This window comes from Alosa sapidissima, chromosome 7 (genome assembly GCF_018492685.1).
Source record: "Alosa sapidissima isolate fAloSap1 chromosome 7, fAloSap1.pri, whole genome shotgun sequence".
Classification (NCBI taxonomy): Eukaryota; Metazoa; Chordata; class Actinopteri; order Clupeiformes; family Clupeidae; genus Alosa; species Alosa sapidissima.
Genome location: NC_055963.1, coordinates 21,690,158 through 21,706,182, shown reverse-complemented (window position 1 = coordinate 21,706,182; position 16,025 = coordinate 21,690,158). Strand labels below are relative to the sequence as shown.

General features: G+C 43.2%; 1 protein-coding gene across 3 annotated transcripts in view; it reads left to right on the top strand.

Moving 5' to 3' along the window:
• Positions 1-16,025, top strand: part of LOC121713681 (NACHT, LRR and PYD domains-containing protein 12-like) — an 83,413-nt gene that overhangs the window by 13,736 nt on the left and 53,652 nt on the right. For all 3 annotated transcript variants that reach the window (XM_042098513.1, XM_042098514.1, XM_042098512.1), the window contains 2 exons: positions 5,833-6,003; positions 6,089-6,262. In XM_042098513.1, the coding sequence (XP_041954447.1) occupies positions 5,833-6,003; positions 6,089-6,262 (345 nt within the window). The remainder of the gene's footprint in view (positions 1-5,832; positions 6,004-6,088; positions 6,263-16,025) is intronic.

Here is a 16,025-nt window from a genome sequence, read left to right as displayed (position 1 = left end):
GCCTATCAAGTTACGCCCACGTCGCCTCCCACTGGCACGCCAGGAAGCAGCAGACAAGATGTTATGGGAGATGCAGCAGGCGGGCATTGTGGAGCCATCTGACAGCCCGTGGGCCGCCCCTGTCGTCATGGTCCCAAAAAAAGAACGGTCAGTGGAGGTTCTGTGTGGACTACAGACGGCTCAATGGGGTGATAAGGAAGGACTCCTACCCCCTGCCACGGGTGGACGAGGCTCTGGACCAGGTAGCGAGTTCGGCCTGGTTCACGTCACTGGACCTGAGATCTGGATACTGGCAGGTGCCCCTCTCCCCCTCTGCCAAACTAAAGACTGCTTTCTGCACAAGCCGTGGCCTCTGGCAGTTCTCCCATTTGGCCTTTGCAATTCACCAGCCTCATTCGAAAGACTGATGGACAAAGTGCTGTCAGGAGTCCCTCGGCATGAGTGTGTGGTGTACCTGGACGACATTCTAGCCCATGGCCCCACTTTCCAGGCAGCTCTCCAGTCTTTGCGGCATGTTTTGGAGCGTATAGCAGCAACAGGTCTCAAACTCCACCCGGAAAAGTGCCACTTCATGCAGAGAGAGGTGTCATTCCTTGGGCACAGGCTGGGCAGAGAGGGCATTGGCACAATGGATGAAAAGGTACGAGCGGTCAGAGACTGGCCCACACCAACGGACCAGCAACAGCTGAAAAGCTTCCTGGGCTTAGCCTCTTATTACAGGAGGTTCGTGAGGGGGTTCTCCTGCGTGGCTGCACCGCTGTTCAGGCTACTGCACAAAGACCAAGACTTCGTGTGGACCGGCGAGTGTCAAACAGCATTCACCTCGCTACAGAAGGCGCTGGGAGAGGCTCTTGTGTTGGCTCCGGCTGACCCCTCCCTCCCGTTCATCCTGGACTGTGACACGAGTGGCCAGGGAGTGGGCGGGGTGCTGGCACAGCTAAGCCCAGAGGGAGAGAGAGTGGTGGCATATTACAGTAAGACTTTTAACAAGCACGAACGTCGTTACTGTGTCACACGCAGAGAACTCCTAGCTGTGTTATCATCCATCCGCCACTTCAAATACTAACTCTGTGGGCTACCGTTCACCGTCAGGACGGACCACTCTGCCCTCCAGTGGCTAATGTCCTTTAAAGAGCCGGAGGGCCAGGTAGCACGCTGGATGGAGGAGCTACAGTCTTATGACTTTAAAGTGGTGCATAGAGCGGGAGCTCGCCACTCCAACGCCGACGCCCTGTCCCGCCGACGCCCTGTCCCGCCGACCCTGCGCTGAGGAGGGGTGCCGCCACTGCGACAGGAGGGAGACACGAGACAGGGAGCTACAGGGCCAGGAGGCAGCCATCGTCAGCCGGGCCACGGTGGCGATGTGCTGTGAGCTCATTGAAATGTCAGCGATGCAGTGGAGACAACAGCAGGAGGCCGATATGGACATACAGCCAGTGCTCCAGTGGGTGGAGATGCAGACACGGCCACCATGGGATGAGGTGGCACCGCTCTCCACAGCAACGAAAGGGCTGTGGGCTAGGTTCCAGGGCCTGCGGCTCACTGATGGGGTGCTACAGCTGGCCTGGCAGGATCCAGCGACGGGAGAGCTGAGGTGGCAGTTGGTGGTCCCCAGAGCAGAGAGACCGACGTGCTGAAAGCAGTGCATGGGGCCATGGGGGCTGGTCACTTCGGGGTCACCAAAACTCTCCGTCGCCTACGTCAGAGCTTCTACTGGGGGCATGTGGCTGTGGCTGAAGACTGTGGCTGAAGCTCTACTGGAGGGCATGGTCTGCCGTTTTGGGACGCCCCAAACCATACACAGTGACCAGGGGCGGAACTTTGAGTCACGAGTATTCGCCGACCTGTGTCATAGACTGGGTGTAAACAAAACTCGCACCACCCCCCTACACCCGCAGAGCGATGGCTTAGTAAAACGCTTTAACAGGACCCTGATCCAGCAACTGGCCATCATCACTGCTAAACATCAACGCGACTGGGACAAGCGCCTCCCGCTCGTGCTGATGGCCTGTCGGTCCGCTGTCCAAGAATCTACAGCCTGCACATCAGCCCTGCTCATGCTGGGTAGAGAGCTCCGCACCCCACCAGCATTGGCCTTTGGCCTCCCTCCTGACACCCCAGCTGTGCCCCCAGGACGAGAGTATGCCAAGAGACTGCAGGACCGCCTAGAGACAGCTCACAACTTCGCACGAGTACAGCTGCAAAGCGCAGGGGCGAGGCAACGCAGAAACTACGATCTACACTACAATGGCCGTCACCTGGAACCAGGGGAGCTGGTTTTGGATCCACAGCCCGCAGAGGAAAAAAGGTCGTTGCCCTAAGCTGGACAGTGACTGGGTAGGCCCCTGTAGAGTGTTGGAACGTCTAGGGGAGGTGGTATACAGAGTACAGCTACCTCCACGTGGCAGACGAGTGGCCATACATAGAGACAGGTTGGCCCCCTACCACGGAGATGCTAACCCCCAGCTCCCACACAGGCCCTCACAGACCCCCCCTTAACAGCCCCCTCCCAGACACTACTCACCCTGCACCCCCTCAGCGGGAGGGGCACCGGGCCCCGCACACGCCCACAAATGGGCACACAGACACACATTCAGACATTCCCACCTCACCCCTCTCCCCAGTGCCACTGGTGCCTGCTCGGCCCCAGTGGCGAAGAAAACCGCCGGTCCATCTGAGAGATTTTGTTTAAAGTTGTTGTGTTGTGTTGTGTTGTGTGTATTTGTTGTTCCCTCAGGGTCGAGGAACTTTGATGCGGGGGGGTAATGTAGCGACCGGCTGTCAATCAGGGAGTGCCCGTGCTATGCATAACCCCGGGCACGCTCATGGTTGGCAGCCTGGCGAGAGGGGGACGGGACCCCCGGGGAATATAGGCTACTGTTCGGGAAAGTTCTGCCTCTTTTCGGTTCTGGGCCTGACACGGGCCGCTGTGTGTTATATGCTGCATTGTGTGCTTTGGTGACAATAAACCAGTTCATGAAACTCTGGCTCTTGGTGAAACGCTACATTATTTTAATTATCTTCAGTGTGTCTGAGATGTTTGTCCATCCGTCTATGTATGGAAAGCCAAAGACTGTCCACTATGGTGTAGGCTAGGCTAGCTAAGATTTATTTTATTCTATTCTAATCCACATGCGTAATGTAGGGATGGAGAATGCTTTTCAAGCCAAATTTAGGATTCAGCGGAAAAACTCTAGCGCTCTTGAAAAACTCATTTGGAAAAGAAAGGATAGGATATCATGTGATGCCGTAGTCTTATCGCCCTCTCACGGTGAATTGCACGGATAAATATTACATGATTTTGTGCTTCTTTGTCAATCGGACCTTCGTCAAAATGAAACGTCATTGTGTGATAAGTGTAAAAATAGCGGCCTGGTTGAACATGCACTGCAATAACCGAACATAATTGAACATAACCTGAACAAAACCTACCCCCTACCAGGTTAAGTTCTGAGCCTATGTTACCATAGTTACTTACATAGCCTGATCATTTTTTAGCTTTCTGGAACTGAAATCCCAGGTTTACCGCTAACTCTGGGTTAACATACCCAGTTAAGCCAGTAAACCTGCTTTCTGGAATACCCCACTGGTCTTGTAGGCTATTTGGGGGCTGGCCTTTATTTATAAATAGAATCCTGATTCCCGGCCCATACATTTGAGGATTTATGCATGTTTAGGCATAGTGCAAGCCCTAATCTCTGACTGAAAGTGCGCAGAACTTGTGCATGTACATAACAATATTTAAAACATTGTCCCAGTGGTGACACCTCTGAACCCCCTCTTAACTTTTGGGCTCAAGTACAAAAATGTCTGACCTGTCACCAGTTCACCAAGCTCCCGATCTCATTCCACAAGCCTAGAGCGCCCTCTTGCGACTGTAGACGGTAATGTTTCATGCAGGGTTCATGTCAATTCATACTGACAGACATTTCTAAACATGTTAAATTATATATTTTTTGATATATGTCACACCTGACTATAAGTCGCAGGACCAGCCAAAATATGAAAAAAGTATAGTCTGGAAAATACGGTACTTGTTCCATAAACCATTGAAAATGATACATTTTACAATTGTTTCTAACCTACCAATAATTTAGCACACTTTCTATTGAATTTAAGACAGCAAGATGACTAACTTCTAACTGTTCGCATTGAGCAAATTTAACTTTCAAGGTGAGAAAAACATTCTTTATCAGATGGCCAATCATTACTATCCTGGTAAACAAAACTCATTCGTGAAGTGAATAGGGTCTGGTCACTCATGATTTGGATTCCTTTCCAACACTTGCATCACGACAGGCGCTAACTTCACTCATTGTACCAGCCTTATCAATCACATTATTCAGGGATTCATAATGTTACTTCCTAAACACATTCTTCCAGCTGCAATTTTTGATGTTTGCAGGCGTTGCTACTACAGTTTACCAAAGCCACTTTCGATTTTGAAACTATAGCGTCACCCCCTCTCATCGCTGATTGGGCAGGTGATCTGCCGACCGATGGAAGCATTAGTGAACTATGGTGTTCCAGACTAGTAGCTCTCTGAAAGATCTAGGTAGGCGTGGACAGGCTAAGTCATTACTCTCTCTCTACCTCAACCACAACGTGGGAAAATATGGTTTGAGGTAGGAGTTATGTCACAAACATTTCTATTACAGCAGTGATATCAACCAATCAAAGATGCTGCTTTTATCTGTGAAATCGTGAATAAAACACTTTTTTTTGTTGCTGCCGCCAACAGCTAAAGCAGATAGGCAGCTATAGCGCTATACTCTGGGGGCATGTTCATGAGCCCCCATGTGCATGCCCCCAGATTGTAGCACTGTAGCTGCCTGGTTGCTTTAGCTGTTCGCTGCAGCAGTTTGAGCTAGGTAAAACTGTCTGTTTTTTTTGTACCGACACTACTCGGTCACCTTGAGAAATGGAGATCTATGTGAAAAATAGCAAGCTAGCTCTCTGTTTTGTTTGAATGTCAACAGAAGTGACGTTACCCTCCATCGCTTAAAGCACCTTTAAGTCAAATGATTTTACAAGAAACAATACCTAGATTTACAATAACTAGATTTTTTTTATCTTAATATAAGATGTATAACACTTGTTTAGATACGCAGTTCTGCAGTGTGCAGATTCATCTGGGTTCACCCAGGCAATATTTTTGGGGCTATATGCCCAGGACGCCTGTGGGAGAGAGAGATGGGAGTGGGAATGAGAAATGATTCAAACCCAGGCAGCTACAGTGCTACACTCTGGGGGCATGTTCATGACAGTACTTGGTGTGACATAATACTGTTGGGGACTTGGGAACATGCCTGGGCATTTCACGAATAGGTTGTACACCCCATTGTTTATCCAGGTTAGTTTGTTTTGTGATTTGTGAGTTTGGAATGAAGCATGCCCTTGTTATTAGGGCTGAAGGATACATTATGTCTTGTATCATGAAGCTGTCTATCTTCAAGTAAATAAGCAATGCCTGTGTGTGTGTGTGAGAAAGAGAGAAAGAGATAGAATGCATGTGTGTATATACAGTATATATATAAGGTAACACACACCGTTTTCCACAATTGTTAAAACACATTTTTTGAAACCTTCCACCCTTTTCTCCATTCTCAAACTACATTCAGAGAATGTCTGACAGTTCTTGCAAAATAAAACGCTCTCCTCAAAAGTTTTACTTGTGCTCAGAACCAGTGGCAGAGTACCGATCCAATGTATGATTGAAGTGTTCCCTTCATTTTTTTGAGCAGTATATACACACACACACACACACACACACACAGTGTACATACGTATATATACACTGTATATAATTGCCATTCATTTTTATTTCTGTAGTCTGGCCAGATGTGCTCTTACCGTAGCTGTCTGTGGCTACTTGGCCTCAGCTGTTGAAGCCAACTCTACATTGACAGAGTTAAACCTGAGCCATAATAATGTGACAGACTTGGGAATGGAAATGCTCTGTAATGCATTAATGAGTGCTCAATGCAAGCTTTCAAGATTAAAGTAAGTATTTGTTATTGGCTTTAATGAGCACACATTCTAGTCACTTAGTTAAGTGATTTCAAGAACTAATTCTGCTTCTTAACAGAGTTGCTGCATGTGATCTGACATCTGAGTCATGTAAGTCACTGACAAAAGTTCTCCAGTCAGAGACTTCAAGCTTGAGTTACCTGGACCTGAATTTCAATGACATACGGGATTTGGGAGTGAAGCTGCTCTTTGAAGGCCTGATTAATGCAAACTGTAAGATACAGGTGTTAAAGTAAGTGCTGTTACAATTATACATTACTTAATAGCAATAGTTGTGTGTCACATCATCAGTGTGTGATAAGATCACATTATTACTTATTAATTGACTCTTATTGGAAGCCATAATGTGGTTTGTATGTTTATGGGTCATGTTGTTACGAAGACTTGCTATTATTGTTGTCATTATTATTTTACATTTATTTGACTCTAAACTATTAATAGTGATGTAATGTTTACATGATAATATTATTGTTGTAAGTCACTTTGGATAAAAGCATCAGTTAAAACATAAATATAATGAGGAGTTTCGGTTTAGAACAAGTGAGACAACTGATCATAGAGTAAGACCAATTCTATGGAAAAACCTTTAGAAAACATTTGTACACCCACAAACATTAGACTGGAAGCCAGACAGATTTATGCCACCCACAAAATATGAGGGCAGGGATTTGTATCGAGGGATCTGGAGTCGCTCCATTGAGAAGTCTCTATGCTTGAATAAGATGTGTTCGGTTTAATCAAATTATTTGGATGGGATTTATACGATAGCGGTGATGAGCAACGGTGTGTCACCTGAGCACACATGAGTTGATTTTGTTGAGTTGATTTGACAACAGCCTAGCAGCTCTTTCATCCAAAAACGTTTACTAGTGCAGCCAGCTGGTTTTCACAACATGTAAACCTTGTCACATGGTCTAACTCTAACAGAGTAATTAGTGTAGCTGATATAAGGGTAATGTCCTCTGAAAAATAGGATTTTATTAGGTTGAGTACAACCCCTGGCAAAAGTTATGGAATAACCACTCATGGAAGATGTTCATTCAGCTTTTTTATTTTTTAGAAAAAAAGACATCACAGATGTGCCTCAAAAATATTTGTCTGTAACAGATGCATGTTTTGGCTTTGTGAAACATAGCTCCAAGAAATCAACAAAATAGTAATTTAAAGATATATCGTTTTTAGATAATGTAGAGGGAAAAAAATATGCAATCACTCAATCCTGAGGAAAAAATGGAATCACAAGCCTAAAACATCATAATTTGCACTTTGTTGCACCTCTTCTGGCTTTTATGACCGCTTGAATTCTTTGAGGCATAGACTTCACTAATGTAGAACAGCATTCTTCATCAGGTTTCAACTCTGTTTTCTTCAGGCAGTCATCTTTATATTTTTCATTTACCTTCGCTGAAGAGAAGCAATGATGGATTGTGGATGAGTGGATTGAGAGTGATATTCAGAGATGAATCACAAATATGCATAGGGCAAGGAGATGATGCCATTCCAATGAAAAATACAAAGATGACTGCTCAAGTTCAAGTAGTTTATTGTCATATACTCATAAAAGGAATTATAAGTAATGAAATTACTTACACTTTAATTAGCCACCTGAACAAGAATAAATGAATAGTAGTAATTAAAAAGGTATATTGTGTGTGTGTTGTGCGAGGGGGGGGGGGGGTGGATGAAATGGTGTGTGTGTGGGGGGGGGTAATGGTGTGTTGGTTTGTGTGTAGATGATGAAATGATGTGTGTGTGCGTGGGGGAGGGTGTTTGTGTGTGTGTGTGTGTGTGTGGGGGGGGGGTGTTGGTGTGTGTGTGTGTGTGTGTGTGTGTGGGGGGGGGGGGGGGGGGGGTAAAGTGCGTTATACAGTTTCCGTTCCCAGAACAATGTGCAACAATGTGACGTCACGAGAGCGCACTAACTATTTATACTCACGTGTGATGGTCTAGCTCGGTTAACGGACAACATTTTTTTTATTTCTTCCATGTCCAAAATAGTGTTTCATTGGTATCACACACAAGCAATGACAATAAAACCGTACACAATATATAAATTTAGATTTAGATTTTCTTATTGGTTAATCAGAGAAGTCTGAAACTAGTGCCATTTGGTTCTATTGGCAAATCCTTTTATTATTCATCTTGGTAACTAGACAATCGTTTAGCGCCACCTGCTGTTATGGAGCAAGCGTAGAACGTACACTCAAGTACAGTTCCGTCGCTTCAGTGTGTTCCGAGGCACATTTTTGGCCATCTTGGGGATACTGGAGTAGACTGATCAGTTCGACTGCCTTTTCTGTCTGGTTGGTGTGTCAGGGCCTTAAACCAGAGACTTTCTAATGAGGAGACACATCACTCAAAGAATCTCCCATAGAATTGTATGGGGTTAGTTCGTAACGTAAACATGGCAGTTGTCTACACATATTCCGCCCCTTCCGCCGCCAAAAGTTGACATGTCAATACATCGTGCCAATCATGTGGTATGTTGTGAATACATTGTGTCAATCATGTGTTGTGATCTCGCATCTGGAGCAAGCTTGGTGTGTTATAATTCGTGAAGCCTTGCGCATGCACAGGTCTGCCCAAAATAGATGCCCGATAAGTGCCCAAAAAACGATATGGCTGCCAAATGGAAGGACTTGCCTATAAAAGGACTTTGCTTAGCCTCTGTGATGATACTTCAAAATTCGGTTGCTGCTATTCACAACTATGTGACACATGTCAATATGCATTTTGGGTAACCATAGGATATTTTACAAAATGCATGAGCATATCTTGGCAAATAGCTCCAGCCTAGCATAGATCATTGAATTGGATTAGACCATTAGCATCTCGCCTGCTAGCATCACGTTTAAAAGTGACTTAAGATTTCCGGTAATTTTCCTATTTAAAACTTGTCTTCTCTCAAGTTAGAAAGTGTAATAAGACCAACAGAAAATAAAACAGCGATTTTCTAGGCTGATTTGACATGGAACTATACTCTCATTCAGGCGTAATAATCCAGTCACTAACCAATTCGTCTGCTGCAGCTCAACCTTGTTGCTGGAAGTTAGCCTATGGGGACTATTTCCAGATGCTGCATGATATCATTGTGCTGCTGTGCCCATGGTGTTCCTTGATTATTACGCTGGAATGAGTAATGGTGTGTGAGTGTGTTTGTGTGTGTGTAATGCGTATTACATACTCAAAGTTCCCGACAGGTAGTGCAACAATGTGACGTCAAAATGACGTGGATCTCGCTGGTGCGCCAGGATTTTTGGCCAGGTCACACTAGGTCGTGCACCACTCTATTTTTTTCAGCTGAGCGTGCCAAAGCGGAAACCGGAAGATGGACTAGTTCGAGAGTAAGCGAGAGTTGCAGTTCGGAGGACTGTTTTGTTAGTGTGTAATGTTGTTGTAATGGTGTTCTAATGGTGTGTGTGAAAGGGGGTTAGCCAGCTAGCTAAAATGTTTAAAATATCCCTCGGGATGAATAAAGTATCTATCTATCTATCTATTTATCTATCTATCTGCACACACCTTGGAAAAAAAGATGGTAATTATGGTAGTTGTGAATAGCAGCAACCAAAGTCTGAAGCATCATCACTGAGGCTAGCTTTTACTGCCATTGCCATTGACACCAATGTTACTAACTGCTTCTTCTACTGTGTAAAGTAGGTAGCGATACCCTTTTCGCAACAGCCACACCTCTGTTCAGGAGAATATTGCAACTAGTGTCGTGACTACCACGTGCGAGTATAAATGGTTATGGCACTCCTGTGACGGCACATTGTCGTGCTAGGCCGGGAATGGCAAGTATGTAGGGGCCTTAAGGGGGTTATAGTGTAATGGTGTGTGTGAGTGAGGGGGGTGTACCTGTATGTAGGGGGTGGGGGGGCATATGGAATCAAAACAATGACATAAAGATTGTGTGCCCGTGAAAAGATATTCCCATGTGTAATAGAGTTTTGTCTTCGAAAATATGATTCTATGAAGTGTAGAACCGTTTTGTAACTGTGGAATTAATTTGTCCGTGTGCAAAAAAAATGCGTACCTGCAGAAATATTTTGTGCACTTGTGAAAAACATTTGTCCACAGGGATTTAGTTTGAATGTGTGAGTAATTTCACAATCAGGGTCCATCTAAAAATGGAATTTTGGGGGTTTTACACATTCAATATATGTCTGTAGAAGGATATAAAAGTTGTTTCAGGGCATAGGCACATGGATAACTTTAGGAAAAACACTCAAGAAGGGATGATATTGGGAAAACTTATGAAAAATCAAAGTATTAGATTGTCTGTCTACATGAGTAAATATTCCATCTGAAGCATTTTAAATCTTACTCATGGGTAGTACACAGTCTGTCCTGCAATAAATATTAGTATGTTTTATGTGAATATGCCAGAACATATGCATAATTAAGGTTTTTGTGACAAATACACCCATTTTTATAAATATTATTGTGTAATTTGTTTTGCACTGAATAGCCATACCACTTTTAAATGATAACTTGTCTCTCATTTGAAAGCTTCCGATGTTGTTAGACAACTGTAAAAAATGTTTTGGATATATCTTGATTGAGCTGTGTCTATTAGGCTGTCAAACATTTCAGTTGGAGTGGACATTTTAGTGTGTCTTTGTCTAAACACACAGATAATTAATATTTTACTTCTAAAATGGTAAAATGCTGACACTGTTCGTATGTGCGGAATCTAAAGAAGAAAAATCCCTCCAAATATGAAGAAATGACTAAAAGGGACAGAGATAAGATGGCACCAACGTAAGGGTCACTCACGATTGGGAATCCTTTACAATGCTAACATGGTGACGGGTGTAGAAATATCATTAACTTTGAAATCATTGGTCAATCACATTGATTAGAGTCACCTTAACTTTACAAACTAAACAGAATAGGCAGTCAGGAAACAATGCATGTGAGCTTACTTTTGGTTTAAATACATTTCTGTATTTTTCCAACTACAATTTTTGATGTTTGCAGTTTTTCAGGCATTGCTTCTACCATTTACCACAGTCAGTTTTGATTTTGTCATCCCCTCGTTGTTGATTGGCCTGACATTTTTTTGTTTGACGGAAACATCATGGCCAGGCTAGTATATAGCACCACCTGGTAAAATATGCTTGTTAACTGCATGATAGCATTACACGAGATAACTTCATTCTGAAAATGTATGGTTTACCATAATCCTAAACACTAAACTTGAAATGTGTTGGAGTGGACATCAGAAACAAAGGTCATTTATTTCGATTAACATGAGGTTAAAAATTGATGCAAACTCTTTGTATGGTTTATTATTGTTCCTCTGCCAAATGGGGTCAGTCTGTTGAGCTCCTTCTAAGACTAATGCCAAATTTCTGTTGGACGGAATTTTTACCTTTACTACCCACCCACTATATCTGACATTATGTGCTCACTAAACTTTTTTAACATTGCATTTGTAAGATGTTACAAAATGACCTGATGCGGTCACCTTGTCTGTCCATAGTATACTTTTCCTAATATGAGTTGTGGAAGTGGTTTAGATTTAAAATGAAACACCAATTTGTGCATAAAAAGAAATTGTATTTTTACTGTTCTCTTTTCCAGTTGTCAAGGTGCTCCTAAGTCTAGCCATTAGAGGTCTGCACGGGACTGATTTTTCAGTCCTGCGCCTGCCCGCTCCCACAATATTTTGTCCCTCTCCCGCATTAATGTGTCATTTTTAGTCCCGCTCCCGCCCACGTCTGTAACATGATGTCCCGCTCCTGCCCGCTAAAACCCGCATGCAGGAGGGATAGCCTATTCAGTTTTTCTTTCTGTCTCTCGAAAGGAGCACACACACCTGAGAAAGACACCAGATGTCAGTTTCTAGATGATAGATAGATAGATAGATAGATAGATAGATAGATAGATACTTTATTGATCCCCAAGGGGAAATTCAAAGGTCTCAGTAGCATACAGACCTCACACACAACATGCACTTACAGCAGAAATGGTAAATATAAGTATAAACATATAACCAAACTCCACTGTACAATAGAGACAGTAGAAGATAAGAAAAACTAACAAAACTAAATATAAATGTAAAGTGATCAAGCATGAGACGCTTGCAGTGACAGGGCCGGGACTGGCCTGTAGTTCTATGTGCATGGTGAGGTGCTCAAGAGAGTGAGTGTCATGGTGAAGGTGCAAAAAGTAGTCCAACAGTAGTCCAGTAGTTATGTGTGCATGGTAAGGTGCTCAAGAGAGTGTGTGTCATGGTGAAGGTGCAAAAAGTAGTCCAACAGTAGTCCAACAGTGCAAGAATAAGGTCTAGAGACCAGCATAAATAATATGGACAAATAGGAGAGTAAAGTATAATGTAGACAAGGTAATATAAAAAACTATGTCAGTGCAAGAAGAGGTTGAGGTAATAGGGTTACAGCCAGGGCTGTAGTACTCGAGTCCGGTCTTGGACTCGAGTCCGGACTCGAGACCGTTTTTCTATGGTCTCGGACTTGTCTCGGACTCGCTAGTATTTGGACTTGGTCTTGTCTCGGTCTCGGCCACTGGTCTTGCCAAATATGGCTTTTGGTCTCGACCGAGTCCAGGTGTCTTTAGGGCCATCAAAATTAACGTGTTAATCGCCGCGATTCATTTTGAAATACATAATGCGTTACAAAATATTAGGAAATAGTGTTTACCTTTGTGGGGGGCTGATGTCACGTAACGGAAGCCGCAAAACCTAAAACCGCAAGCCTGAGAGTTTATTTTACTGTCTGTGGAGTTAGCTGAAGATAAAGAGGAACCAACATTTAGCCAAATAGTAGCTTTACTGCAAACTGCTTTTCACTCTTGTTAGATAACGTTTACAATGTCAAAATGCACCAACTGCAACAATTACATAAAGATGATACTTTTCGGCTCCTCTCCATTAAGATCCAACTTGAACGTATGCTACTCCATTTAATTAAGAGCGCGTCTGAACGCACACGAGAAGGAGAGAAAACGATTGGCAGGCTCCAGCTGGCTTGTCGTTGTTGATGATAATTGATATCTCCTTTTTAATATAAGAAACTTATAAAAGGAAGGCAACAAAGACGAGGTTAGAGGAGATTGCGGATTTATCCGATTTCCACTACTGACCAGTTATAAACATGTATGTAGGCTGCACTCACTGTGATTTGAAAAATGGACAAAAATATGAAGAGTTGTCTTTGCCTTTGTGTAATGGAACTGGTGAGTCTTGAAGTCTTCAATAATTTGTTTACATGAAGCACATATTATGCCGATTGAAACACATTCCATTCAGATAGCTAGGTGACTGGCTCAGGCTCATCATTCACTTTTAATTGCAAACAGAAAATGTCTAGCTAGCATCCTGTCATTACATGCTTCTATTTCCAAAGGAATGAAAACTGTTTATACCAACTTAATATCATGCTTATCATTGTTAATATTGTACAATACATGTGGTACAAACAATATTAGAGCTTGTGGACTAGCTATAGGCTATATTTCAATGGAGCTGGTAAAAAAAAGATCATTATGAGAACGTGGCCACAATGGGCTTAAAGTAACAGTGCACCATTTACAAATGAGTTAAACAGCATCATATGTGTAGTATTTCTTAAGAAATGAATACTTTAAAACACAATTACTGTGTCAGTATTATCATTTAAATAATATAAAAGTGTTTTACTTTTACCTTTGTGGTTACTCATTAATTTTGTGATTTATGTTGAAGCTTTAGTCTTTAGGAACTTTTTAATTGCGGTTAATCGAGATTAATTCATTTCAAAATATATCGTTTGATAGCCCTATAATAATATTGGAGAAGGGGAATGGCTACACTTACAAATCCTGGGTGTGTTCACACTGTTTTTGCTTTTAGATAATAATAATAATAATAACCCAAAATGATTGTCTTGATACTGTCATGCACAAGACTTTTTTTCCTATCCTGGACTCGGTCTTGACTCGGACTCGAACCTTTTTGGACTCGGTCTTGTCTTGGACTCGAACCTCTTTGGACTCGGTCTTGACTTGGTCTCGACTAGTCCTGGTCTTGGACTTGTCTTGGACTCGACAAAGGTGGTCTTGACTACAGCCCAGTAGTCTACAGTTGTAGAGTTCACAAGATGCGAGATATGACGCAGAATATATGCGGCCGCTGCCTGTCACAGCTGCTTTTTGTTTACAAAGTGTAGCCTATGCATTATTTAGGCTAAAGAAGAGAAATCTATTGTGCGTAGGCTAATACTTGAAGTAGGCTAGTCACGTAAGTGCGCACATACAGTATTTGTATGTGTGCTTCCAATAAACACATTTATCTGTTTTCAACGTAATGTACCAGAATCTGGTTTGCGTTGGAGAGAGAGAGCATGCACAAACTTTATGGCAGGCTACCAGCCAATTCAGTAGGCTAACTCAAGACTTCAAGGCCATCACAACGTTTTTAAGCAACAAACAAAATACTAACATAACAGTGAAGTTGTTCGTTTTTTCATGGTTTATTTTTTTCCAAAAGCATCCTCTCCCCATGCAGGCGCGCGGGAACATATTTTTGACCATGGGTGCTGAATAACAAAATAATGGATGTCCGACGATTTCTTCCCTAGCATGATATGATTTGAATTTAGACAGCTACGCCATTTCAGCGCGGTGTATGAGTAGGCCTAAGAGCGAGAAGTTTTATAATGCCCTGGACAGCCACATTCCACTGCAACTGCGCAGCACTTGCCACTCCGACTCATCAATAAAAACTGCGCGCACACACCAGACCCAAAAGCGCACTTGACTTTACATCATTAAACTATTTCAGTATATTGCTTTTCTGATTGTCAAAACCACACCAGAGATGTTTGGCTTGAAAATATATGCTAATTAGGCTGCAATGACCTACAATGGCAAACAATTTCTGAGTAGCCTAACTTATGGTGTCTCCACTCCACAGCAAAAGTGTCCTAACCACAGCTGTTTCTATCTAAGCGACTCCAATAGTGAAAGGATTTCAGTGTCATATTTCGGTGGCACTAGCTAAGCTGTCGTGGAACTCGAGATGACATGTCTACTGATAGGCAACAGGTCTCACCCACACGAAATTCTAATTGCAAAAGATGCATCCTACCTCATCTGTTGTACTGGAGTTATTCGAAATTGGGCTTTTCACAATCCAACGATATATCCAAAGTGCGAACTAGTTGGTGATGGTCTATGAAAACTGCCAGTAGGGCCTATGCATGCTACACGGAGTTCTGACAGGGCTGCATGGCCTAATAAGCAGGCAAGATATAACCCACGATCGCCATGGTTTCGTTGTCAATTCGTGTTTGTGGTAATAATGACAGCAACAATAAAACCATCTGTATCTTACGATCTTCATCATTCTTGACAGATCACCAGCCTCCTCTGGATGGTCATATGCATAGTTAGCCTATACCTTTAGTTTGCGTTTACATTTTAAACACGAATCTACTGTCTTTACTGCCGGGAGAGAAAACAATCCTGTATTCTTTTCTGTAGCCTAATTCTGCCTAAGGCTATCAATGTACAGAGAACCGTGTTGGCTAACAATTTATTAAATACTCCTGTTATTGTCGTCAACGACGTCGCTGTAGGCTACTGCCTTTTCGCCTTCTGCTTATGATGATTCAGTCTTTTGAATTCGTTTGGCCTTGCCATGCAGTTGTAGGCTACAACGTGCCATTTCCTTCATGTGTTCTATCAAAATGTTGTATGCCCTCATGGACAGTAGCTCCATGATGTCTGCATCTTTCCAGGTCGGAGATTTTATGGACAGTACTATGCCACTCCATCATAACACTGGCATTTAAGTCAGATTTAACCACATGGACGCACAAAAGAAACGTCACCAACACGCCCTCTCACTTGGTGTTGAATGTAGTACAACAACCGGCTAAATTCGGACTTCCATATGACCGGTTATGTCGTTCAGATATACGGCCCCACCGTTTAACATCGGCAGAACCTCCGGTCTTACACGTATGTCTGAAAGCGCTTTCAGAGACTCGTTC